The following is a 27,394-nucleotide window of genomic DNA, read 5'->3' as shown; positions in this document are numbered from 1 at the left end:
CTTTTAATTTTCAACACAAAGTTTGATGATAGGACATTTATTAAAAGTCTGATTTCGACATTCATTATTGCACAAGACAACTTAAATGGAATTACGAACCTAACACAACAAGATATTCTTACGCCATCACATTTTGTAAACAAAGAAATTGTTAAAACAATGCCCACAACAACACAACAACAAAATTCGTCTTTTTATCCTACGATCACACCAACACATAACAAAAATAATAATCCGTTTCGACCAAAAACATTACAATCAATAGATAAACTATAAGATGCTCCAAACTATTCGCAAACGGATTCGGAAAAATCTAGTCCAATTAATAATAAACGCCTAATCAAAAAACCAAAAGCAGGAATCACGTGAAAACCGAAAGAAACACAAAATTTAAAATTACAATTTGTCAATATTATTCAGACAACCACGTCACACAAAAACATCATCCAAGACTCCAAGGCAAAACAAAAATTTAAAAAAATCGAATAAATCTTTTCACCAATACTTGACGCACGACCGAAATTTTTCAGATAAAATTGATCAAAGTAAAAACAGTTCAGGAAAACCGCTACCACCTAGCTATAGTAAAAGCACATCACAATCACCATCTTCCAACATTTTTTGTGGACGATCCCCAGATAGGCGAAATTCAAAACTATTTATATATAGAATATATCACAACTTATATAATCTAAATCCAAAACACTAACCACGAAATTTCTGCCACATACTTAACATCATCCGCGCACTAGAACTCTTTTGGCCACTCTTACGTTTTACAAAGTTCATTAAAATGCTTGCAAAATTTTTAACTTACTCACCCACAGTTCAAAACAATTTCCCAAATGGTTTTTTTTAAAACCCAACCATCAGTGAGTGTGAAGTTATAAAAAATCACTATATAAATCACTAATTCACTCACCATTTTTACACGTGTGTTTCACCATTGCTTTTTAGATTTCACTAGTAATTTCTCTGAAAACAATACATGAAATAAAAATTAAAAAAATGAAACTTTAAAAAAATTTTGCTTCAAATACTAACTATTTGTTGTAAGTTTGTAATCGTGCAATAGAATTGATACGCAGCAATTAATTTTTAATATTGCTGTAAATTATCTGTACGAAGTACTGAACTATTAATGAATAATAAATAGAGTAAAACTAACCTTTTAATGTGTGCTATAGTTTGAAATTTTTCATTTTTTTTTGAACTCGCCTTATTTCACGCAAATCAAAGGAACTCGTCACTTGTATAAACTAGCCACATGAACATGAACGTCTCACGCTACCCAATTTAGATTAAGTCCAGAAAAAACTGGATAAATTATTCTTTTGAATTTTGATTGAAACTTTTATTAAGACCACATGAAACGTAAAAACACTCAACAAATAACACAAACCAAAAACAATCCATTTTTAAGAAAAGGACACAACCAAGGAACAAAAGAGAAAACACCTGATAAAAAAGAAAAGAAAGGTTAAACACAAAAACAGACTTTTCTCAAAGACATTCTCCTCTAGCCTCACCCACCAAACGACGTCGCTCGAAGTAAATGTGCTCAACATATACAACATCCAGACCCTCAATTTTTGCTCTAGCGTAAAAAAATTTCTCAGAGCAAAGAAACGAGCAGGAAAAAGGATCGGTAATAGATTAAGGTTTTGCATGAATCTATCCGGCCGAAAACAGGATAGCGTGACAAACAGACGGTGTTTTTTATCCGACATTACTTTATGAGAAAACCACACCGGACTTAAACTCATTTTTGTCGTAAATACCCCGGCTGTTAAAAAACCCTCAGATCCAAAAAATATCCCAGATCCACAATTTTGCATAGTTAGATAACTTTTTTTGATACCTCTAAAAAAGTTGCTTCGGTAATTAAAAATTTATCTCCTTAAGTATTTGTCTCCTTAAAACAAGCCTCTTTTGTCAGTTATTTGTAAACTACTAGACATTCGCAATTGTTTTTTTTCTGATAACTTCAATCAGCACTGAACCAGTAAAGTATGAAACGAAACTTTTCTGAGCAATAAATTTATACATGTTTTAAGCAAAACTCACCGGGGCAGACATGTTCCGCCAGGCATTTGCAGAGACGTTCGCACAGACATGAGCATAGTAATTTGCTAATGAGCTCACAGCAACAGTTTCTGCGAGCTAAAACAGAATTACATGATAACGTAGAATTTAAAAAGGCATTATTGTTTTTTACTCTACAATTAGCACCAATCTTTTCGCTCACCTTATTCAGAGCAAGAAATGATCTCAACAATTTTTACTCAGTATATTTGTTCAATTCTGTTAATTTTTCAGCTGTTTTCTTGAATAGCTAGTGTGGATGAGAATTACATCTCGATACTTAACTGTTAAAGCTTTAAATCTAATTTAAAAAAGTGCTAAAATCAGACAGAGAGACTGCTTTAGCACTGAGATAGTTTGAAACGGATTAGCTTGAGTGGTGTTTTTTTAAATGAAAACCATGAATTCATAATTGCCAGATGTTCAGGCGTCTAAAAGCAGTTTTTAAAGTTTCCAAATGTTTTCTGCCAATTAGTTAAGTGTTCCCAATAATAAACTTGGAAATGTTAAGGATTAAAGACAAAAACACTCAGTTTTCTTTCGTCCATAACCTTTGGGTAGCCTAGACCAAAAGTGGCTCATTGGAAGTCAGATTCTATCGTTACTTGAAAAAAGGACTCTTCATATCAATCAGTGCATATAGCCCGATTGGCGCTTCAACCTCATTATATTTCTACATTCTCGGTGATAAAAGGCAACATCTATCTAAACCCTTAATATTTTTTTATTTCAGGACACATCGTACAAAATCCTACATTCAGATCGCAAAACATTAATCAGACCAACATACTGACTGACCGGAACCTCAAATTACAAACTCTTCTACAGAGTGTTTGAAAGTAAGAAAACTGAGAGTCAATGAAACCGGTAACACATCATCTAAAGCCAGCAAAACTCTTTAGAAAAACAAAAACTGATTTCGATTAAACAATACAAAAAAGAATTTTGGGAACGTTCCATCAAAAAACACGAAAAACAAGTATTCTCATTAACTTGAGAATAAAATAAATTTTCCCGAGAAAAGCAAAATTTGGACAAATTAATTTAACCATACAATGGAAAAAATTAATTTATAATGGAAAATTTAACCATACAATTTCCTCAAAATGCTTCAAGTGGGCAAACCCCAATCACATACTAACATTTTTGACCCTACTGTTACTTCAAGTTCCCTACTACCGGATAACTGCTCGGAAAAACGCTTTGAATTTGCACTTACATCTACATTTTTACCCACGAGTAATAAATAAAAAAATATATGTTTTTTTTTCAGAATTGCTTAAAATTTAAAAAAAAATCAGTTTAATAGCTTTATGAGGAATATAGTCGTGTTGACTATACCCATGTTCCAACAAATTTTTGGTTTCCAAAAACTAGATCTAAAATCATTTTTATACCTAAACATAAAGTATAAAAACATTGTGTTGCTTAATTTGACTCAATTTAAACTTAAGCACAATTAAACCATACAGGGTTATCAAGGATTCCCTTGGGTCTGTTTTTCATTAGAAATTTGAAAATTATTAAAATTGTATAATTATTTTGATAGGTACTTAAATTGCATCTACTCGCCTACCCGGGCCGAGGTTTCGACTTTATGTTTCAACCAAAAACGCATATGTTTTGACGAGCGCGACCAAAAACATCTATGTTTAGACCAAATTCGACTAAAACATATATGTTTTGACCAATGCCGACGGAGCAAAAACATTTCAACCAAGTTTGACCAAGGAAAAACGTTTCGATCGAGTTCGATCGAGGAGTTGTTTCGGCCGAGAAAAAAAAACATTTCGACTATGATCAACCGAGGGAAACGGTTTGACAGAGCTTTCAGTAGGTTTTTTTTCGAGGAAAAAGAGTTAACAGAGCTCATAAAAACTCTACTCCATACTTCTTTGCCGATCTTACACTTGAGACTCGACCGGCAAGTCTACAGCTTTGTTCAGGGGGAAAATGGTGGCATGCTAAGCGAGATAGCGCAGTTTTTTTAACAAAAAACGCAAGAGTGCAGACCCCGACCAAATATAACAAACACTTGATTGAAGTTTGCTCGGTAGTCGATTCCTCAGAAATTTACTCAAAATCTATAAAACCGCTAGAAGGAATGATTCGATACATTACGAGGCCAAACTGTGCATTTTCTGAATTGTGAGGGGATTCACAACAGGCAAAAATCAGATTTGTCGCGGAATCCGCAACATTGCCATTTTTTAAATCTTCTCTGCTGTTTTGGATTCCACGGACAAAAAGCTAAACTAAAATACTATGTTGCTCACAATTGCTCCGAGAACAGGCAACTTTGCGAAATCCGCAACAAAATAAGTGGAATCCAGAATCAGTTCGTGGAATCCATGAACAAATAAAAATATATGTGTTTGCTAAACTTAAGCTGACGCGAAATCTGCAATTGTAAGTGGAAACCGCAAACTATAAGCGGGATCCGCATAAATTTGCGGAATCCAGTTACATTTGCGGAACCCGCTTACATATGCGGAATCCGCAACAACTACCTATGTTCGCTCGTTGCGGAATCGGCAACTAAACCAAAGTGCCGACAAAATTTACGTTAAAGATACTTGTACGCGAAATCCAATGAAATTTTGTAATCCATTTACGCTTTAGAATATGTTCAAATAATGTCTCTGGAATCCAGGAACATAGAGACACAAAATTGTGCGCCTAACCAGTGCACAGTTTGGCCTCGTATTGTAGATTTTCACTATCAGTGTAAGAATTGGATAACACGACCCTTTTGCTTATCCGCGCTACCAAGGATGAGAAATAACAAATCTCGAACTAAGAACCAGTTTCGAGAAATCATTAATAATTCAATATTCGAGTTCAGATGAATCTTTTTAGAATTTTCTGGATTCTTTATTTTCTTTATAGAATCGGGTTATTCTAAAAATTCAAAAGAGTTGGTTTCTTTCTCGATTCACATGTGTTTTTATGTTCCAAAAAGTTTGGCTCATAAATGATCCATAAAAGAAACGATCTATCCTGGAATCAAACCTGCGCTAAACCGGACGATACGCACTGTCCTTACACTCGGCTAGTGTTTTTGTAGCCACTGATTGGCCCGATAAATTTTTATTGATTGCAGGCAGAACGTGCGAAGTAATCGTATCAGTAGTGCTTCGCAGGTGATCAACCTAATGGCTAGTGATCATGAGGGCTGGGATCGAAAAAGCAAACCAGATATCCGTGATTCAGGTTGCAATTGGCATGCCACTGTGATGGCTTTTTCATGGAAGGGGCATAATGTTTTGGCCAATCTGATAAAGTTCACATAATAGTATAGGTGGTCAAAATGTCATCAAGAGTTAGCAAATTCGGACCATCAATTGTTACTGGACAGGCGTTTGATGATTGCTTTATTAAGCAAAATGCCTTAGACAAACTTTTATTCAATTTGATTTCGAATTTCTTTCATTAAAAAAAATGATATTTTTTAGCAGTATTAGATTTTGGGGATAACAAACTATTTTTCCACGCGTGGTTGCATGAGCTCAGCTATCATAGGACTGCAACGACTTTAATAAGCAAAAATAACCAATTTGTTTTGCCAATTATTGATAAATTAAAAGGCAATTCACAAATTTGGGATTAAAATTCGTAAACAATGATTCTTAATATTTTTACTAAAAAGTTTTATTGCACCCACATTAAAGTTTTATGGATAAAAATCAGTTTTAATGGATTATTTTTTTGTGATGAAAATGGATTAAATTTTGCAGCCAATTATTCAACTTTTTGCGATTTCTTACAAGAGTTGAACGAACACGTTCATCCAGGGGCGGCCAAAACATAGTAATTTTAAATAAGGCCAACATCTAGTAATTTTTCACAAATTGCCCAAAAATGGCATTTTTGACCAGTTTTTTCTCACGAAATTTGTCTGCGGCTCTAGAAACTCGGTCGAAATACATTCTTTTCAATGTTGTGGGAGTGCTTTTGATTTTCCAGTCCCTCTTCCCACACCCCTCCCACGTACTCACGCACAAAGAGATACACACACACGTAAACACAGGAAAAGATTTTATAAAATTGATTATAACCCATTGTAATTGATTAAAATTGATTATTTTTCGTTTGATTAAACTTTTTTAAAATAAGCTGAAAATAATCAAATATAATCGATCATAATCCATTAGATTGAAATTTTATTGCTTGAAAAATAGCATCATTATAATCGATTTTCAATGAATTATGATCGGGTATTTTTGTTAATTTATAGAGACTGACTATGAAAATCCAATATAACCGATTATTATCCTTGAGACTTCAGTGAGGGCAAGCTTAAACAGTCAGGAGAAAAGAAAAAACGAACTGAACTAAGAGTTCAATGTCATAATTTTCGAAGGACAAGCTTGTGGCATTTTTCTTTCAGTCAATTTTTGATTTTTGTTTAGTTCAGCCTAAAAATTATTATAATCCATTAAAAATTATTAGTCGGAATGATTCCGTGAAAAAAGTAACGCTTTGTTATGATCGTTTTTGTTATATCATAGATTATGACTATAAGTTTGAGATTTATATGATTGTCATCTACATAACTCTAGTGCCCTATAGAGTATTTAATTGGGAAACGCTGAGCCAGCATACATATTACCTCGATTTTGCAAAATATCTGCTAAGGTAGAGTATTCATTCACTCTCACAAAATTTATCTCTAAGTATTGTTCAAACTTAACATCAAAAACTTTTTGATTAACGTAGGTTAACCAAGAATTTTGTGGTCTTAACTGTAAACACCTGTAACTGTGACTATATAAAACAATTTGTGAAGGTGAATGTATACTCAAATCTAACAGAAATTTAGCAAAATCGATGGTACATGTATGTTTTCCGCTGTTAAACACTCTGTTTTCTACAATAGAGTTTTTGGATGGTATTCATTACATCAGAAATTTGATGTCAACATCTGTAATATACAAAAGTAATCATGAAAAATGGATCATAGTGTTTAACTTTTTTGTGGGTTATGATATTTTTTTTCAGAATCGGCCTGAAACATTTAAATACCCTTAAAAATAAGACCATTGTATTTCGGTTACCCTTAAAAATAAAACCATTGAACTCTTTTTCGGTTACAAAAGTGATAACCTGCTTTTTTTCTTCACATTTTTTTCCAATGTTCTGATGTAATTTAGTGTCCTAATTTTCGTTGACCTTTGATTACCCTAAATATTGGGTTTGATAGTGAAAACGGGATAAGATGGCTTTATCGAGCAGCTTCACGATCGTTCAGGTTTAAAGCACTCATTAATAAAAATTGGGCTCATTCAAATTTAAATAGAAAAATACTAACTCTGGTGATAACCTTCCGAGAAAATGTGGAAAATGATTCGTTGGGAACCAGTCCAATTTAAGTTGGGTTTCTTCTTAGCTGCTTAGTTCAACTTAGGCTCATTTCACTCCATTTTATACGATTTGGCCATATGAGCCCACTGTTTTCTTGGAGATCAGTTTAAAACGGAGATCAGTTACAACTTCTACAATTGGCCTACCTTTCTGTATTTGTTTGGCGGCCTTTCCTTTCTTTTTTCTCGAAGTGTTTTTCGGGTCGGTCATAGCGCCATCGTTTCTTTGCTTCATCAATTTCGCCTGCAATTTAATTTCCCACACTATATTCTTTCCTACTACTGTGACATCATTGGGGTCACAACTATGGTCAGTGTCCATGGCCTGTAGTTCATCAAATGCAGGGTTGTTTTAAGTGTTAAATAATATTCTTTTGAATGCGCTTTGCTGTGGTTGAGACCTTGTGTTTGCTTAATTTTGATAGTTTTAAAAATTATAATTTCAAAATATTTCAAAGAATTATAATTTCTTTGAAAGATATTTCATGAATAATAACTCTATTCGTAAGTTTTTAAACTATATGGTGTTTTATTATGCAAGATATTTTACCTCATATTTTTAGAAATTAAAGACGATGAGAGTTTTGCAAAAATTGCTGCCTAATTTTGCAATTTTTCAAATCCAAATATAATCCATTATAGCCTATTTGAGAGGAAACAAATATGAAAAGATAGAATATAAGGGATTTTAAACCCTCAAGTTCTGGAAGTGTAATTATCATCCATGAAAAATAAATTATTCTTGACTATGCAACATTGATATTATCATTTAAAAAACGTATTTGAAGAGACTTACTTCTGAGAAAAATTAAATACTTAAAAAAAACGCCTCTATATTAAAACGCCTAAATCTGCCATTTTTACTTGAAACATCTCTGCCTTAAGCTGGTTCATTATTTCGCCATTTCCACAAAAAAACTCCCAATTTGGCCTTGAAAAGCTCATTTCCCACAGAAGCTCAAATGCCGGGTAAGAAATGTCGTCATTGTTCCAATCAAAAATAACTGGTAAGTTATTCAGAAGTGGTGTTTGCTGAGCGAGGATATTCGAGTTGCGTTCCGTTCGAGAAAATATCATGAGCATTTTAAAAAAACAGCCAGCTCCGTAAGCTGGTTTTCTAGCTAAATTGGCAGCAACGTTTTCGATCCAGAATTCTTGACGGTTTTCAAGAGTTTCGGATAGATTACCAATTAGAAGACTAATAACAGGTAGAGATTCGTTTAAAATTGATGACGATTTGACTTCGTCTCGGTCAGAAGCAATAGCGAGAAGTAAAAGTGTGAACACTTTTAGTTTTGAAGTTTCTGCAGTTGAAGAAATGACTTCTTCGGACTGAACTTCCAAAGTCGTTTCGAAGAACGTTCTCTTAGCATCTACGGCGATTTCCAGTGTTTTGCAAAGAGCCAAAATCAGTTTGATAATCGAATTTTCGTCTGTTCTTTCGGATGGTTGAATTTTTAACTGATTTCCTAAGAGCTCGAGCATGCTTTTCACAGATCCATTTTTATGCAAATTTTTGCAAAAATTATCACTGTTTGCTGTCAACATAAAAAGCGCCTGCGAAAAAACTGAAGCTCTTTTTTGGAAGTTATCGCCATTCCCAATCTGGCAAAAATTCAGCTCTTTTTGAATGATCGAAGGCAAATTTGGGTCTTCATAAATTGAATTAACTTGTTCCTCAGTTTCAGATGCGCTTTCTTTTTCAAAGCGGTCCAGTAGTTCCTGGAATTCAAATACCGGAGCATCCTCCAATTTGGAGGAAACCTCCTCCGAACCACTCGCCATAGTCAAACCTTACTGTGAATAAATTAAATATGTCGCAAAAATAACTGTAAAGCAAAAGGAATAACTATCCAAATGAAATTAAATCTAAATCCAATAAACACAGGTGAAATGAATCAAATATGGCGTGTTGAACGGATATTTTCTTGTTTGCTTATTTGTTTTGCATTGAAAATCAAAGTTCAATGAACATTTATGGTAAAACTTTGATGTCACCAGATGATTTTTGTTATTATTGATGACCAGTTAATGAAATAAACTTAAAATTATTTTAAGTTACTATAAAACTGCTACTATTCTAGTCAGTTTTAAACTTATCCTAGTTGATGCAAGCGCAAATATTGTAACATAAAATTTAAGAAAAAAACCAAGTAGTTTTCATTTCAAAGTTTTTTGTGATAATAACAAAGAAAGGTCAGCGAACGTAAACTATTTCCAAAAACTAAAGCCAGTGATATAGGGACCAGTTCTGAGTTTATGTAAGTTATATGAGTTTGTTCTTTCTGTCTGGGGACCTGCTGTTGTGACCTTGCGATCTCTATTGCCCGGCACGAGCTAAAACAGAAAGGTGCAGTAAGATTTAGTTTTGATGCCTTACAGTTTCTTTGCAATTAACTTTAAACAAATATTCTTTTCATCACTATACATTATACAACTTCAACGTGGCGCAGTCAGCGGAACGAAAAGGAGGAGGGACAAATCCGCTAAATATATTATCATTCTGGGACGCACGGACGCCGGAAACCACAACCTGCTGGGAGGAGTGGATCATAATGTTCCACTGGGGCATGATAGCAAAATATGACATCGATCTTGATGATTTTCATTTTGCGCGTACTCTAAATGCAGCGGCCATTGCGGCGTTACCGGAGGAAGTCAATGGGAAGAATCGGACCGAGGTGGAGAAAAAGTTGAAGTCTAACCTATATCTCTGTATTGGAGACAAAGCGCAAAGGATATTTAAAGCCTGAAAACCGGCGGTGAATGTTAAAACGGAAAGGTACCCACGGGTATTGGACGAAATGCAAAATGTCTTCAAACGCGAGCGAAATGTGACACATGAGACGGGACTATTCTATGGGAGAATGCAGAGAGAGAATGAAACGTTCGAGAAATTCCACGCTGAGTTAAGCGCCCTCGCAGGAAGGTGTGATTTTGCTAACGCGGCCGAGAATGTTCGTGATATTTTTATTCTGAATATGCGGGAATCTGATTGTCAAAGTGAATTATCACGGTCATCCAAGTTACCAGAGAAGGTATATAGGATAGCACTCTTGTATGAAAGACGTGAACGTGCATATAAACCCTACACCGGAAAACCGGCCTCGTCCGCGCCGCCGATAACCATGAAACAGGAGCCAGTTAGTAATATCAGAAGGGGACAAGGATATTTCAGAGGTCGAGCACGCGGGGGTCGCGGAGGATATATCCAAGGATCAGGCAGTGGAGGCGGCGGAAATAACCGCAGGTGTTATAATTGTGACGCGCCGAATTTTACGCTAGACCATATTGCAAGTTGTCCTGCGAATGGAGCAACATGTAATGCGTGCCGAAAATTGGGGCGTTTTAAACGCACATGCAGGGGAGTTAGAAGAGGTACTAACCAGTGGAGAGGACGAGGACGAGGACGAGTAGGATTAGTGAGGGACGAAAATGAGTATCACCAAAATATGCATAGTGTAGACAATGCGTCGGAAGATCAAGTGGCATGGGTGAATCAGCAGGGAAGTGGGGAGAATGAATCCATGACGTCGGGATCCGATGACTACATGGTGATGTGGATCAAGAAAAAGAACGTCACGGAGTTGAAGATCCCAGGAGCCAGAGTCCAGGTTAATGTGTCGGGAAAGAAGATGTGGCTTTGGGTGGATAGCGGATCTCCCGTGACGATTTTCAGCCTGACGGACCTGAAAGCAACAGGGGTAAAACTAATTTTCAGTTACAACCATCTCAAGAAGAATTCTTGGACTACAATAACAACCGAATACACATACTTGAGACACATACAGTCAACCCTTGGGCGCGATCTGAGAAAGAAGGTGTTGCAAAGAAAGAAGGTGATGTGAATCACGGTGGAATGGAGCAGTCAGGAAGAGGAGGAATATGATAAATTACAAACAGATTTCTGTAAGTTGTACCCAAATTTATTTACCAGAACAGGGAAAAACCGAAACGCTAAAGTAAGAGCTGATTTCTTTGAAAATCTAAAGCCGATACAGCAAAAAGGGCGTCGGGTGCCTATCAGTCTACAGGATAAAGTAGACAATGAAATAGACCGTGTGATAAAAGAAGGTCATATCATTAAAAAACAAGAATGTTCGGTTAAGTACTTTGTCTCTCCTATAGTAATCACAGTAAAAAAAGATAGAAGCATAAAATTGGCATTGAATCAAGAGAACTTAACAAGCAGGTACACAAGAATAAGTACCATATGCCAAACATTGACGAACTAGTAGACGGGATAAGTCAAATGGTTGCAGAACAAAAAGCGGGGGATGTATTTTTTACAACATTGGATTTCACTTATGCGTGCGAACAAGTATCATTGGAACAAAAGACTAGCAAACAGTGCAATTTTTCTTTAGACGGCGGAAAATTGACGGGAACATATCGTTTTAAAAACCGATTTTATGGGCTCATATCAATGCCGGCGGAGTTTCAAAAAGTCATTGATAATTTACTTAAGGAATTTCCCCAGGCAAATGCTTTCATAGACGATATCTAAATTGCGTCAAAGGGAACAAGAGTAGAGCATATTGCATTAGTGGAAAAAATGTTGAAGAAGTTGGACGTATCAAACGTTTCCTTGAAACTACGGAAATGCGAATTTGCAAAAACCGTGTGTGAATGGTTAGGGTTCCGAATTGGAAAAAACGGCATCGCGCCAATAATTTGGAAAATTCAAGCGGGAGAAGATTTGAAAACCCCAAAATCTAGAAAACAATTGAAATCACTAATGGGTTCTATGCACAGTTTGCATAAATTTTTGCCAAAACTCGCTGAAGTGAGCGCACCGTTACGACCGTTACTTAGTCAGAACAACAATTTTGTCTGGACACCGAATTGCGAGAACGCGTTCAAACAATTGAAATCTCTAGTGAAAATCATTGTAGAGCATAGGCATTTCGATATTCACCGTGAAACTAGAAAAATTTGCGATGCTAGTCACGATGGCCTAGGGGCCGTGTTAGAACAGTACAGCGCCTCCGGTTGCCACCCAATTTCGTTTGCGTCACGCTATCTTAATCCGGCCAAAAAAAAGTATTCTACAAACGAATTGGAAGTACTCGCGGTAGTGTGGGCTACGGAACACTTTCGAAACTATATCTATAGACGTTATTTTTTGGTTTTATCGGATCACAAGGCGTTACTTACACTATTAAATTCTTCACCAAAAGGAAATAAAACATTTTTTAGTCGGTTAACTCGATGATACGATCGTTTAGTACCATATGATTTCAAATTTGAACTTAGACAAGGGTCAAAAATAAGAATGGCAGATTATTTGTCTCGGTTTTCATCTGCAGCGGCGCCCAAAACAAGTCATTACGATTAAAGTTTTACAGTAGCGAAAAAAAAATGACAAATGATGCATTAAAACCTAAGGACCAGTTAGAGCCTGGGGGTCAAAAGGTGAACCAAATTAAAAAAAGTCTGACGGTTGAGGGCGGACGATCATGTGTGTACTCAAATAGAAAAGTTGTGTCCAATGAAATTAAAAGGAAAATAGAAATTGCAAATATTAACCGTGAGAGCACGCGCTCACTAGAGGGCGTGGTTACATGCAACCGACGGTTAGCCAACCAAAATCGAGATATTTGCATACCGGCGGAAGTATGCAAAATACGAAGCAAGAAAATAAGACGTTGTTCTCAGTACGTAGAATCAAGTTGTTTTCGGAAAGAAAAAATCAAGAAAAGTATGTCATCTCTAAATTCTCCAGAGAAAACCGATCCAAAAACACCTTCTGCTATTGTTAATACCTCCACTCATTCCGGAAATGTAAATCTCAATGTAGTTCTAATTAGAGATCAAAACCATACGCCGAGTTTAAGTTCAGATTCTGATATAGAAGTAATACCTCCAGATAAAGTTATTCCGAAAAAGACTAACTCGAAAAAACTAAACACCGTTATTTCATTCCCTCATCAATTCCCCGGATTGTCTTATCTCCTTGTGCAAAGTGATAAGTGGACTTATTCAATAGTGCCTACTGATAGTCGAATATTTAAGAAACTTGATTACCCAGAGGTTCTAAATTTAAAAATAGTTGAAGCTAACTTGGAAAAGTACCCGATATTGAAAACGATCCGCGACGCGATACGAGAAAAGGACCCACGGGCCTAGGACATTATCACCAGACTGGAACATTATAACGCTCATAATTTCAACGATTTTGCTATGCGCGAAAACAGTTTGTGGATGGATGGTCGACTGGCCATAACAAAGGACGTGTCGTAGGCAGTGTTAAACCGATTGCATCACAACCATCACGGGAGGGACAAAATTGTCGCGGCGACGAAGGATGTCTGGATACCGTTCATGCATAGGAACCTTGCGGCCACAGCCAAATATTCTAAAAGCTGCCTAGAAGCAGGTAAAAACCTTAAACCGGACATTCCAAAAATTGACATGATGGACACATATGTACCCAGGAAACCTAATGACCTTGTTCAATTGGATTTCTGGGGTCCTGTAAATTATGTACGGGGTCGAAAGAAATATGTTTTAGTAGCGGTAGATACGTTCTCACATTGGCAGTCGGCTTATGTCTGGTAAAGTAACAAATCTAAAAAAAAAAAAATTCCTGAGGAAATACATAAATACACATGGGCACCCAAGGAAATTACATATGGATCGGGCAACCGGATTCTTTTCGAATGACATACAATACTTCTGTAATTATGAGGGCATTGAATTTATAAAATCTTCGGTTAAGGATCATCGCGCTACGGGAATGGTCGAAAGGAGCATTGGCTCGATAAAAAACTACGTCCTAACATATCTACAGGAAAATAAAAACTATAAATTTTAATTGTTGATCTCCCGTGCTCTGAGCGCCCTACGATTTGAGTCGCTCTCTAAAACTAAACTAACGCCATTTGAGACTTATTGTGGAAGAGAAGCAAATACCGCCCTTAGGAATTTGACGAAAAAACCATCGTTGAAAAACCTAAATTGGAAAAATGTCATTAACCAGAAATTATCATGCTTAGACAAGGCGAGTGGTCTACCCGAAGTGAAAAAGAATCTCGACTGGGAGAAGCATAGCGATCTCGTGTACGCTCCGGAAAACCGCATGACGCCAAGGGTCTTGAATGAGAACGAGCTAATTGAGACTGATGTGGACCCTATGGCAAAAGAGGTGGATCCTAAGGCACAAGAGATACCTAAGGCACCAGAGTGGCTAAAGCGACATAGGAGGACAAGTACCACGACGGTATACCAGCGGACCGGAAAAACGGACCCAAAGGATCCAAGAAGGTATAAACGTTTACCATTAAAAATTGAAAAATTGACAAAACATACGGTGCAAATGAAAAAAGGATCGTTACTAAGGCGAAGTGGTGTTTCATTTAGATCGGTGGCTGAAGAAAGCCAAATTGAGAAGACGACCGACGCTAATACCCCGGGTCCGAGCAAACCTACGGAACATAAAAGTCAGGCGGAAAAATCCAAAGTGGGTCAACTAGAAATGAAACGGGCGCAGACAAACAGTGAGAACCGAAAAACAAAGAAAAAGCGAATACGAGAGCAGCGAAGACGAGAGCGACGAGGAGGAGGAGGAGAGCAATTGGGTAGTCGTGGGGCGAGCAGGAGAAGCCGAGAAAACTACAGCGAGTGGGGCGGACGAACCGTCGGGAACGGACAACGCGAAAATACCGAAAACCGTCGGTAACAAAAGAAAGCTGAGCGAGGAGGCAACGCGCCGATCGACGCGACATCGTAGAAGAGTAGACAAAATGGGTTGAGTGATGATTCACCGTATCGAGCACAAATGAGAAGAGAACTCAGGGAGAGGGTTGGCAATCATGCCTAAAAACTAAAACTGTTCAGTAAAACTATGACGAAAGCTATGAGTTGATAAATTTTCAACCTACGATCTAAAATTTATTTGTGGTTCCGAAATGATATAGGGACCAGTTTTGAGTTAATTTAAGCTATATGAGTTTGTTCTTTCTGTCTGGGGACCTGCTGTTGTGACCTTGCGATCTCTATCGCCCGGCACGAGCTAAAACAGAAAGGTGCAGTAAGATTTAGATTTGATGCCTTACAGTTGCTTTGCAATTAACTTTAAACAACTATTCTTTTAATCACTATACGTTATACAACTTCAACACCAGTGAGGACTAGGTGTTTGCTTATTTCAGTCTCAAAAAGTTTGAGTTTTCGGGCGAATTTCAGATCCCAGCAAGATCTTGCATGAAATCATCTTGTCTATATGGCACTTAAAATTGAATTGGTATTTAAACTGATCCTAAATCATATTTTTGTTAGAGCGGGTATGTAAATTTTGTAAGCGTTGTAAAAAGTGAAGAATATTGATAAGAACGAGTGGATTAATTTACAGTTCAAAAAACTGCTTGAGCGATCACAATAATCATTTTATGAATTTAAGTTACCTTCACATAAAATACTTGAAAAAATGGTAAAACCCTATAGGTTGTAGTAAAACACAATAACTATAGAAACACACAGGAAAATTAATTGTGACTTCTACAAGAACCAAGGACAATTCAAGATTATGCGTCAACAGTCTTAGCCAAATTGCATATTATGGCGACCGCAGCAGCGAGAATTCCACTCGCCCTAAGAGAAGCCTCCTCGGCAAAAAGTGGCCTTTTCAACAAGAAGCGTCCTCAATAAACAGAAGCCTCCTCGAAAGAGAAGAGCAACGGCCCCCTCGGTAAAAAGACCCTCAACAAAACAGATTCACTCATGGAGGCAAATTCTACCCTATCTAGAATGGGTTAACATCAGAAACGTTTGCATTTCTTCAAAAAATCAGGCCACATCAAAGATTTCAAAATTTTTTTCTTTATAAAATATTAGTGTCTTTTAAATTTAAAATCAAAATCGAGAAAGATACTCAAAAAATTTCATACTAATGCTCAGGGGATTTAGGATCTAGGAATTTCTCGAGGGGGGTACGGATTTTGAAAAAAAATTACGACCTTTTTTTCTAATAGCTCGACCAAATTGATTTTCCGAGCTCTCGTAAAGCAGTAAAAAGACGCTGTTTTGGCCAACTTTTTTGGGCCGCAGGCAACTTTTTGAAAAAACAGGTCAAAAAAGCCGTTTTTGGGCACTTTTTGAAAAATTTTGACAAAAAAATCGCGTTTTTTCGGCGCGCTTCCCCCCTCAAAATTAGTGTAGATTGGCACCAAAGGCGCCTTTAGAAAACATTTAGGGTCAGTCGGCCAAAAATTGATTTTTAAAAAGTACCAAAAGGGGGGACCAAAATTCTTCCTGATCGATAAGAAACCCATTTTTTTTCTTGTCAAATATATTAGCTGCAGTAAACAAAGAAATATTGTAACATAAAATTTAAGAAAAAACCAAGTAGCTTTTCATTTTGAAAATTTTCATGATAATAACAAAGAAAGGTCAGCGAACGTAAACTATTTCGAAAAACTAAAGCCAGAAATATTTCCAAAAAATTATTTAAGAATCTCAAAACTTCACAAAGGCTTCTATGAGTAAAAACTCACGAAGGCTTCAGAATAATGCCAGGGGAAACAACTCCTCAACTTCGAAAAACGTGCGCGTCTACTATTGCCTTTTCTCTAATCCGCCTCAACTCGATAGTTTCAGTACATTGAAAATCAGCAAATCTCTACTCAACAAATGAAACTATCGTTTCGTTTTGGTTGAGTGCCAAGAACTGCAACTCGCAGATGAGATATCAGTTTCGAAGAAGCTACAGAATGATACAAAAGCCCTGTGAAACCGTTGGGTATAAAGAGCTTTTGAAAACTCTTGCCGATGAGATCTTAGTCCAATCACTATCAGGTAATGAAAACATAATAAAACAGGTCTCTACGCGATAGGAGACTAAAAAAAGATAGGAGAAATTCTCCCATGCGATTTCAGACAATGATTTATTCGGTTTCCTTACGATAGCAAACGGCATTTCCAACGGCCTAAGCAGCATCGATTAACCCTAGTGCGAACTTCTAAAACAACTCCATGGTTTTTTTTGTGATGGCTTATAACAATGAAAAGTTGATAATCTGGTAGCAATATTTCCGAGAAAAAAAAACGTTTTGACCATGCTCATCTTTGTAATTGATCCAACGATGGTCCTTGAAGCCAGTTACAACTAACATCTGCATTATCCTGCCCCTACTTTAATCAAATGATTGCGTTGCCGTAGCCTTTCTATTTTTGTAGAAGATGCGTAATCGCTTCTACACTGTGTTTCCTCATTCCTGGAACAAAATTTTGCATTAGTCGATGTTTGTTTGCTAAATCAAAATTATGCATTTTGGCAATATAATGACTGCAATGGTTTTTTAATTTACTTGAGGGACGGCTCTTACTTGTGGACTGTCCGCTCTTTGGTCACTTCCAAAGTCCTTAGATCGGAAAAAAATTCAAAAAATATTTCACTAACAAATATTCTAACACTGGTTGTTTTTAAATACATTTGTTTTGATAGAAATGGAACTAGAATGTTTTTTTTTGAGTATGATGATTGAGCTGCGATCTTACTATTGGGTCCTGGTTGATCGGTTTCAATCAAATTTCCTAGCGCCTCATGCAAATTCAAATCAAAAGAAGAACATTACACAGATTGGGCGACTTTGACGTGAATGAATTAATGGACCAGTCGAAGGCCTATGTGGGACCAGTCGTAGATGAGATCTATCGCCAGCTGATAGAAAGAGACTTCAATCTGAACAATCCGGAAATGCCAATGATATTGGCAGCCTTTAACATATATCAACATTCTAGGCATTAATGACCCCACCGAAGTCGTATAGAATTGTCGCTTAGGGAGAGCAAGGCAGACTAGACCGCCCGAACATGATAGCTATGATGTGGAGAATCGAGACAATCTCGGGCAGTGACTTGGCGAATGAACCCGAGCTCAACTGCGACAGGACTTATCAACCAGGAGAATTGCCTCTCCCTACCAGACCTCAGGCTAGTCTTAAAAGGATGCACACGGAAGTGGAGATGCACACGGACGAGACCATGGAGGATATCATGGAGATGAGATGCGAAGTAAATAAGGTCAGAAAGGAGCTCTGGAGAACCAGAGAGGACAGAGATACCAAAGAGCACAAACACGCATACTGCTACTGTAAGACAAATGAGCGATAGGGCCATAGAGGGGAACAAAAAACTTTACGATCAGCACAGTGAAACGCTGGCAGTTTGGCCACGATGAACATAAGCTAAGCCCCCTAATAAACCTACTTAGTGAAAGATTTTTGCGAAACACTCTGGAATAGTTCAATCAACCCACCAGAGTAAATTTGGCATATTTGAAATTCAGTGGCAAAAAATTGGAAAAAAAGGAAACTTTGGAGATCCCTCCGTTATAACTTAAGTGCCTTAAGTAACCTCTGAAGTAACCCTCAGAAGTGACTTAAGCTCCATAAGAAGCCTCCTTAGTGAAACCAAAGGGACCCTCCGAGGTGATTTAGATACATCAAGCACCCTTTTCAAAATTGAAGTAGAAGGTCGAATACCTGTGGGGTGTGTGTACTCGGAGTAAGTAGACAAGTTGATTCGGAGAATCGCGATCAACTTTGGATTCTAGATCGGGTTCATCAAAAGTACCCGAACAACAATTTTTTTGAAAAATAATTTGGTTAATTGGTTACCTTGAGCTACTTAGTAGGAAGACTCGGGTACTCCGGAATCAAATAGAAAAGACATTGGTGAGTGTATTGAGTTCGAGAGACTAAATTGTGAAGAGAAAACTGTTCCCTACTCTCATGCACTTGGATATGTCCGAGTCTAGGAGAGCTTTGGCTTGGGTTAAAATTTAAATAATTTCGATCAAAGGTTGCCTTGAGCTACTTAATAGGTCAGCTCGGGCGATCGCAGGACAAACAGAGGAATACCTCGGTAAGTGCAGTAGCAGAAATACACTCACTTGAAACAACAGTGTCCTGGACTTTGTTCAACTGTAGTGTTTCAATTGACAGATGTCCTTTAACTTAATTTTTTTTGTCCTAATTAAAGTCATCACTGCTTTCGTACAATGAGTTGCTTGATTTTGCACACGGCAGTGATCTGACAGATCTACAAAGTTAATTTGATATTGATACGAGACATTGATGTCACGTAAAGGGTGTGTTGTTTTCTTATTGTTGATTGTGTCTCGTGTGTGCTGGTTATTGTATCTTGCAAACTTTTTGCGAGACTCTTATAAATTAGGATTTTGAGCGGAAACAGAATTATCTCAAAACTGGGCAGACCCATTTTTTAATCAGACTTGAATCGTTCATATGTTTCTAAGAGATTTAAAAAAAACTTTTGAAAAAACGACTATCGACACGCATAAGTTTATTATTATGATTGTTATGATTATTTTTGGACTTGAGCGCTGTCGTGCGAAAGTTTTCCCTAAAATTGTTTATCACAAAACTTGGATCGAAAGGACTCGCTTCGAAAAAAATTGATTCCTTAGCTTAGCCCGGGAAGTACGCGGATGTTTGAGCCTTGGCATAGCCAACCCTCGGTGAGCAGTACCTCCGGATTCTACTGAGAAGGGATTCTACTAAGTTCTCGAAGTCTATTGAGAAAAGAAACAGATCTTGAAGAACACTCAATAAGCAGAAGTCGTAAATAGATGAGTCAGATATCTGCATTAACACCAGGATAGAGGTGATGAAATTGCACTTTGAGGAAGAAAACCTCTCGAAAAGCAAGAATTTTGCGCATTGATGAGCAATCGAGAGGGTAAATCCCTGAATTGCATCATGGCAAAAAGAGCAAATGGACGTGACAGTGATCGAAAGATCTTCGACTTTTTGCTGAATCGTTTCGGTTCAGTTTTGCAGGGGCATCAGTCGGTTGTGAAGTTTGAAAAGAGGCGCCAAATGCATGACGAGTTCATTGACAAGTTTTTGGATGAGCTCAACTTTCTGAGACAGAGGAGCAACCCTGATGAAAGACTTTCAGAAAGAAACATGGCCACAGCCTCGAAGTTCATGGACGGGGTAAGGAAATATGAACTGAAGACAATGTTGATCACACATTTTACCTGGTCAACAGACTGTGTGCCTGTCCCTGACGACTTGTGCATGAAACTGAGCGGAACTCTGCTCAAAAAAAATGAGAGCTCAAAATCGCTAAAGCAATCCGGCAAGTATAGAATTATGAACACCGGCACGGGTCCCGGTTGATATAGGCTCGTGCTCGGGATGATATGGACAAGAGGGAGTCAAGCGCAAATTGTGGTTCAATGGACCTTCACGTGTCAGCTTTTTCAATTTTCAAACAAAGATTGCAAGCAATTGGTCTATTACTTGACAATGTGGACGCGATGGACGAGGATAATGAGGAATATGTGAGAAGGCTAATAAAGAAAAAAGGACCGAGATGTTTCTTTGGCAATCTTCAGGGGCACTTTAAGTCAGATTGCACTCAGTTTTGGAATGCAGTAGCAGACGGAAGCACTCTCGCCACGAAGAGGCGCTTTCCAGAGTGGAGGCCGGTCGAGCACGACTAATGAACGAAGCTAATCGCGAAAGAAAGAAGCGTCTCAGGGCACCTTCACAACCAAGAAGGTGAAGACAGTGCCAGAAGACGCGATTGCCACAAATCTGGCGGCCGTCTCAGCTAACACGCTTAAGGTGGATTATGGCCTAGCGTCTCAAACCGATCACAAAAGGTTCAACAAGAGTTAGTTACGAAAGATGTTGAACAACGGCTGAGGTCTGAACTGCAAAAAAAAACAGAATTGCGCGGAAAATTGGACACTTTGAAGAAGACCCATAAAACAGAAGAAAAGGAGATATCTAAGGGCCGACCTTTGAAGTTAATGTCCTCTCGGGAAAAACTGCAGCAAGATAATGTGCCCTCTTTCGGTACGAAGATAATCTGCTACGGGTAATCAAGTAGTAAAAAAATTGGGTGAACCGTCTGAAATCACCCTGGTTCACCTTGATATCTACGCAGATTACCATACTAAATCTCAAAATTTTCCCCCATTTCAGTACAAGAGGAGCATGATCGAAGGAACTGTTCACCGGGTTTTCCGCAGTACGGCCGCATTACGGAAAAAACTTGATAAAATGATGGAAATCAACCATAAACAGTGGTTGGATAGCCAATACCCGGAAAAATAGTCGACGCGGGTTGCATCGCAGCCCTTGATAAAAAAAATCGGGGAGGAAAAACAATAAAAAACTCAAAACAAAGACCAAAAACAGTATCAAAAATAAAATGACACTTTATATATTTTTTCCGGACGTGATGTGATTCGACTCTCCTTTTTTGTCGTTTTGGGTTAATTTGTTTTTGATTGAGAGATCAAGTGTATTGGTTGTTAGTTAGGTACTCTTCCTTGTGTGTTGTTTGAGTGACAAGCTGACAGACATGATCCGGACACAGCAGGGGTCAACACAGACAACATCTACTGTTGGTATCTTTAACACCCTTTTAGTATCGTTCTGGTACTTTTTAACTAAAAATAGTTGTTGGGGGACACATTTGAAGGGGTACGATTGTACCCCCTAATGATTGCAAACTTCCATATTACGGGTCCTTTTTCGAAGGTTTTTGTGTACAAGAGGGTATGATGAAATTGATTAATGACCACTCGTAGCTTACAACCCTTATTATATATTATCTATCTCCCCTTTTAGACCCGAAATTACCCTACTTTTGTCGAAAATTACCAATTGTCGTCCAAACAGTTAACCTCAAGTTTTTGGACTATCCGAATTGTCCCGAACATGAGAAGGCTTCAATGCAGTGAGCTACTACGTAGTTCAACCCCCCTAAGAAAAGACACTGCGTGGAAAATGACTCAAGATAAGTTGGCAATACAAACTTTTTCGATCAATTTTTCCATGTTTTTTTAAATTTCGTCAATCTGTTTTGAGTATTGAAACTTTGAGTTTTTAGAAGCAGAGCAATAAAAAAATTTTTGCACTAGGAGGTTTCTGGCAAAACAAGTTCAGTTTTACCTTCTAGTAGCTCCGTGTTTAAAGATACCTACTTAAATATAGGAAAAGGAAGGAGTTGGAGAGTCCAAATCCGACTGTTTTTGGCCAAACTTTGGTTCTAAACCAATTTTAATCCGGTTTTTTCAATATTCCAGTACAGGGCCGCTACGCTCATTTTAAGAAATTTTGAGTACTTTTAGCATAAATTGCGAAACAAATCTCTGAGATTCCATACAGGTGGTGAAAAAAGGCCAATTTTGCGAATGCATTTTTATTGATTTCTCAAAGAGTATAAAATCGATCGGGTTAAATTTGGCAATGTAGGTCGAAGTTTTTGCTCACTTTTTTTGACCTGCCAGGTTGACAGTATCAAAAGAAATTTTTTTAAAGATTTTGTCAGTTTGGAGGGTAATGTTTATAAAACTCCAATTTTATTCTATAAACTAGGTTGACCGTTTCAACTAACATTGTTTTAAGTAAGTTACACTACAGTCGGAGACTTTTCCACGGCAAAACTTGAGTTTGTGGTTTTTGTGGAACCCTCCGAAATAACCCTCCGGAGTCAGCTAAGCCCCCTATTTAACCTCCTTGGAGAAAGATTTTTGCGAAACCCTCTGAAACAGTTCAAGCAACCCACCAGAGTGAATTAAGAATATTGAAATTCAGTTTGACATTAGCCGGATACCACTTAGTGGCAAAAAAAATTAGAAAAAGAGGAAACTTTGGAGATCCCTCCGATGTAACTTAAAAGCCTTAAGTAACCTCTGAAGTAACCCTCAGAAGTGACTTAAGCCCCATAAGAAGCCTCCTTAGTGAAATCCACAGGGACCCTCCGAAGTGATTTAGATACATCAAGCACCCTTTTCAAAATTGAAGTAGAAGGTCGAATACCTGTGGGGTGTGTGTACTCGGAGTAAGTAGACAAGTTGATTCGGAGAATCGCGATCAACTTTGGATTCTAGATTGAGTTCATCAAAAGTACCCGAACAACAATTTTTTTGATAAATAATTTGGTTAATTGGTTACCTTGAGCCAATTAGTAGGAAGACTCGGGTACTCCGGAATCAAATAGAAAAGACATTGGTGAGTGTATTGAGTTCGAGAGACTAAATTGTGAAGAGAAAACTGTTCCCTACTCTCATGCACTTGGATATGTCCGAGTCTAGGAGAGCTTTGGCTTGGGTTAAAACTTGAATAGTTTCGATCAAAGGTTGCCTTGAGCTACTTAATAGGTCAGCTCGGGCAATCGCAGGACAAACAGAGGAATACCTCGGTAAGTGCAGTGGCAGAAATACACTCACTTGAAACAACAGTGTCCTGGACTTTGTTCAACTAAAGTGTTTCAATTGACAGATGTCCTTTAACTTAATTTTTTTTGTCCTAATTAAAGTCATCACTGCTTTCGTACAATGAGTTGCTTGATTTTGCACACGGCAGTGATCTGACAGATCTACAAAGTTAATTTGATATTGATACGAGACATCGCTGTCACGTAAAGGGTGTGTTGTTTTCTTATTGTTGATTGTGTCTCGTGTGTGCTGGTTATTGTATCTTGCAAACTTTTTGCGAAACTTTTATAAATTAGGATTTTGAGCGGAAACAAAATTATCTCAAAACTGGGCAGACCCATTTTTTAATCAGACTTGAATCGTTCATATGTTTCTAAGAGATTTAAAAAAAACTTTTGAAAAAACGACTATCGACACGCATAAGTTTATTATTATGATTGTTATGATTATTTTTGGACTTGAGCGCTGTCGTGCAAAAGTTTTCCCTAAAATTGTTTATCACAAAACTTGGATCGAAAGGACTCGCTTCGAAAAAAAATTGATTCCTTAGCTTAGCCCGGGAAGTACGCGGATGTTTGAGCCTTGGCATAGCCAACCCTCGGTGAGCAGTACCTCCGGATTCTACTGAGAAGGGATTCTACTAAGTTCTCGAAGTCTACTGAGAAAGGAAACAGATCTTGAAGAACACTCATTAAGCAGAAGTCGTAAATAGATGAGTCAGATATCTGCATTAACACCAGGATAGAGGTGATGAAATTGCACTTTGAGGAAGAAAACCTCTCGAAAAGCAAGAATTTTGCGCATTGATGAGCAATCGAGAGGGTAAATCCCTGAATTGCATCATGGCAAAAAGAGCAAATGAACGTGACAGTGATCGAAAGATCTTCGACATTTTGCTGAATCGTTTCGGTTCAGTTTTGCAGGGGCATCAGTCGGTTGTGAAGTTTGAAAAGAGGCGCCAAATGCATGACGAGTTCACTGACAAGTTTTTGGATGAGCTCAACTTTCTGAGACGGAGGAGCAACCCTGATGAAAGACTCTCAGAAAGAAACATGGCTACAGCCTCGAAGTTCATGGACGGGGTAAGGAAATATGAACTGAAGACAATGTTGATCACACATTTTACCTGGTCAACAGACTGTGTGCCTGTCCCTGACGACTTGTGCATGAAATTGAGCGGAACTCTGCTCAAAAAAAATGAGAGCTCAGAATCGCTAAAGCAATCCGGCAAGTATAGAATTATTAACACCGGCACGGGTCCCGGTTGATATAGGCTCGTGCTCGGGATGATATGGACAAGAAGGAGTCAAGCGCAAATTGTGGTTCAATGGACCTTCACGTGTCAGCTTTTTCAATTTTCAAACAAAGCTCGCAAGCAATTGGTCTTTTACTTGACAATGTGGACGCGATGGACGAGGATAATAAGGAATATGTGAGAAGGCTAATAAAGAAAAAAGGACCGAGATGTTTCTTTGGCCCGTTTTTTAATCAGACCTGAATCGTTCATATGTTTCTAAGAGATTTTAAAAAATTTTTTGAAAAAACGACTATCGGCACGCATAAGTTTATTATTATGATTGTTATGATTATTTTTGGACTTGAGCGCTGTCGTGCGAAAGTTTTCCCTAAAGTCGTTTATCACAAAACTTGGATCGAAAGGACTCGCTTCGAAAAGTGATTGATTCCTTAGCTTAGCCCGGGAAGTACGCGGATGTTTGAGCCTTGGCATAGCCAACCCTCGGTGAGCAGTACCTCTGGATGTTTTGTCAGTGAGGCAACGAGTGAAGGTCGCAGTGATCTTTTAGTGAAAAGAATGAAGCTAAAAAGTGAAAAAAATCTAGATGGCAAGGAAAGGCAAAACGCCTAGGCCGGGGCTCTGAACGTAACCCAACCTGATCCGATATAGGAAGGGGAACAAATTGGCAATTTTTAAGAATCAGGCGACGACTTCGAGCGGAAAAGAAATGAAGGATCTGGGAGGACCTCGGAGCGTTGCGAGGGTAACGCAGGAGAAGAACTGTTATTAAAAGGCACGTCCAGGTAGGAGACCAAGAGCGATAGTCGGAGAAAGGAACAATTCATTCTGGCCAAACAAAGTAAGAACGCGATGATGTCGAGTATAAGTCTCAGATAAGAAAGGTCAAGTTCGAAAACGAAAAAGAATTATAAGTCGTTGTATGTCGAACGCATGACATCAATCATGGCTAGTGGAGTGCCATCTGGTTTTGCCCATCTGGGACCAGGGCACTCGGACACGAAATGGATCCCAGCCCAAAGCAGGGGAAGAGAATGAAAGCGATGTCAACTTCACCACCAAGACAGGTGTCGGATGGAATAACAATGGAAACGTACTCGACATTTAATAGACTAATGTTGTCGATGCGTGCGCAGAGGGGTGGTGCATCAAGGAGCATTTGGCTGCAACCTCAATTGACGTCGTCGTCCCTATGTATGACCCGTAGTTGGGCGCGGCCAATGATGTGAGAGGCATGTTTGCCGATGTGATGTGAGGTCTTGAAGAATTGCGGCAAGATATGACGAAAAGAATCGATCGAGTAGATGGAAGGGCTCAACAGCGCCGTGAAAGGCTAAAAGACGAGCTGGCAGATACGAAATCAAAGGCCAAATGTGTCCAGGATCAGCTGGTTCAGAACACCGATCACTGCCTTGTGGAGAGTTTAGCTCCAGCCACTAAGAAACCTGAAGAATGACATGAGAGATTGAGCGATTACCTAAAGATAATGAAAGTAATTATGCTCAATTGATGACTAACTTGGAGAGTTGACTGGACGCTAGGGCTGATCTTGTGATGCAGAAGCTTGCTGAGCTTTTAAGTAGCAACAACCAAGAAAGTCGCTCAGATCAGAGGGAGAAATCAAGCCAGCCAACTGATGGGTTTTGAGCCTCCAGACATACAGAGGCTTCCCCGAGATCGAGAAATTGTTTTGACTCTAAGCAAAGGTAGAGTCAGTCAGGTCACTTTGGAGGGATCCAGTCCCGCCTCATCCTTTAGGTTTACATACGATCCCCTAGGTCAGATCGGTTCCAGAATTGACAACCGTCTAACATGAACTTATGATGGATGCGTCAATGGTTGAGCCGCTTAATGAGTCCCTTGAGACGTTCATCACTAAGTTCTCGAAGTCTACTGAGAAATGAAACAGATCTTGAAGAACACTCAATAAGCAGAAATCGTAAATAGAAGAGTCAGATGTCTGTATTGGCACCAGGACAGAGGTGATGAAATTGCACTTTGAGGAAGAAAACCTTTCAAAAAGAAAGAATTTTGTGCATTGATGAGCAATCGAGAGGGTACGTCCCTGAATTGCATCATTGCAAAAAGAGCAAATGAACGTGACCGTGATCGAAAGATATTCGACATTTTACTGAATCGTTTCGGCTCAGTTTTGCAGTGGCATCAGTCGATTGTGAAGTTTGAAAAGAGGCGCCAAATGCATGACGAGTTCATTGACATGTTTTTGGAAGAGCTCAACTTTCTGAGACGGAGGAGCAACCCTGATGAAAGAATCTCAGAAAGAAACTTGGCCACAGCCTCGAAGTTCATGGACGGAGTGAGGAAATATGAACTGAAGACCATGTTGATCACACATTTTACCTGGTCGGCAGACTGTGTGCCTGTCCCTGACGACTTGTGCATGAAATTGAGCGGAAATCTGCTCACAAAAATGAGAGCTCAGAATCGCTAAAGCAATTACGGCATCATAGAGTTATGAACACCGGC

General features: G+C 38.3%; 2 protein-coding genes across 2 annotated transcripts in view; one reads left to right on the top strand and one right to left on the bottom strand.

The window, feature by feature from the left end:
- The window catches only part of LOC134840144 (uncharacterized), a 33,120-nt gene extending 23,794 nt beyond the window's left edge, over positions 1 to 9,326 (bottom strand). Inside the window, exons 1-3 of the mRNA XM_063855839.1 lie at positions 8,328 to 9,326; positions 7,596 to 7,773; positions 2,068 to 2,163 (exon numbers count right to left, since the gene is read on the bottom strand). Coding sequence (XP_063711909.1) covers positions 2,068 to 2,163; positions 7,596 to 7,773; positions 8,328 to 9,233 — 1,180 coding nt within the window. The 5' untranslated portion in view covers positions 9,234 to 9,326. The remainder of the gene's footprint in view (positions 1 to 2,067; positions 2,164 to 7,595; positions 7,774 to 8,327) is intronic.
- The window catches only part of LOC134840774 (arrestin red cell-like), a 219,163-nt gene that overhangs the window by 51,547 nt on the left and 140,222 nt on the right, over positions 1 to 27,394 (top strand). The window lies entirely within an intron of this gene.

This window comes from Symsagittifera roscoffensis, chromosome 2, assembly GCF_963678635.1.
Source record: "Symsagittifera roscoffensis chromosome 2, txSymRosc1.1, whole genome shotgun sequence".
NCBI lineage: Eukaryota > Metazoa > Xenacoelomorpha > Acoela > Convolutidae > Symsagittifera > Symsagittifera roscoffensis.
This window is presented reverse-complemented; position numbering and strand designations above follow the sequence as displayed.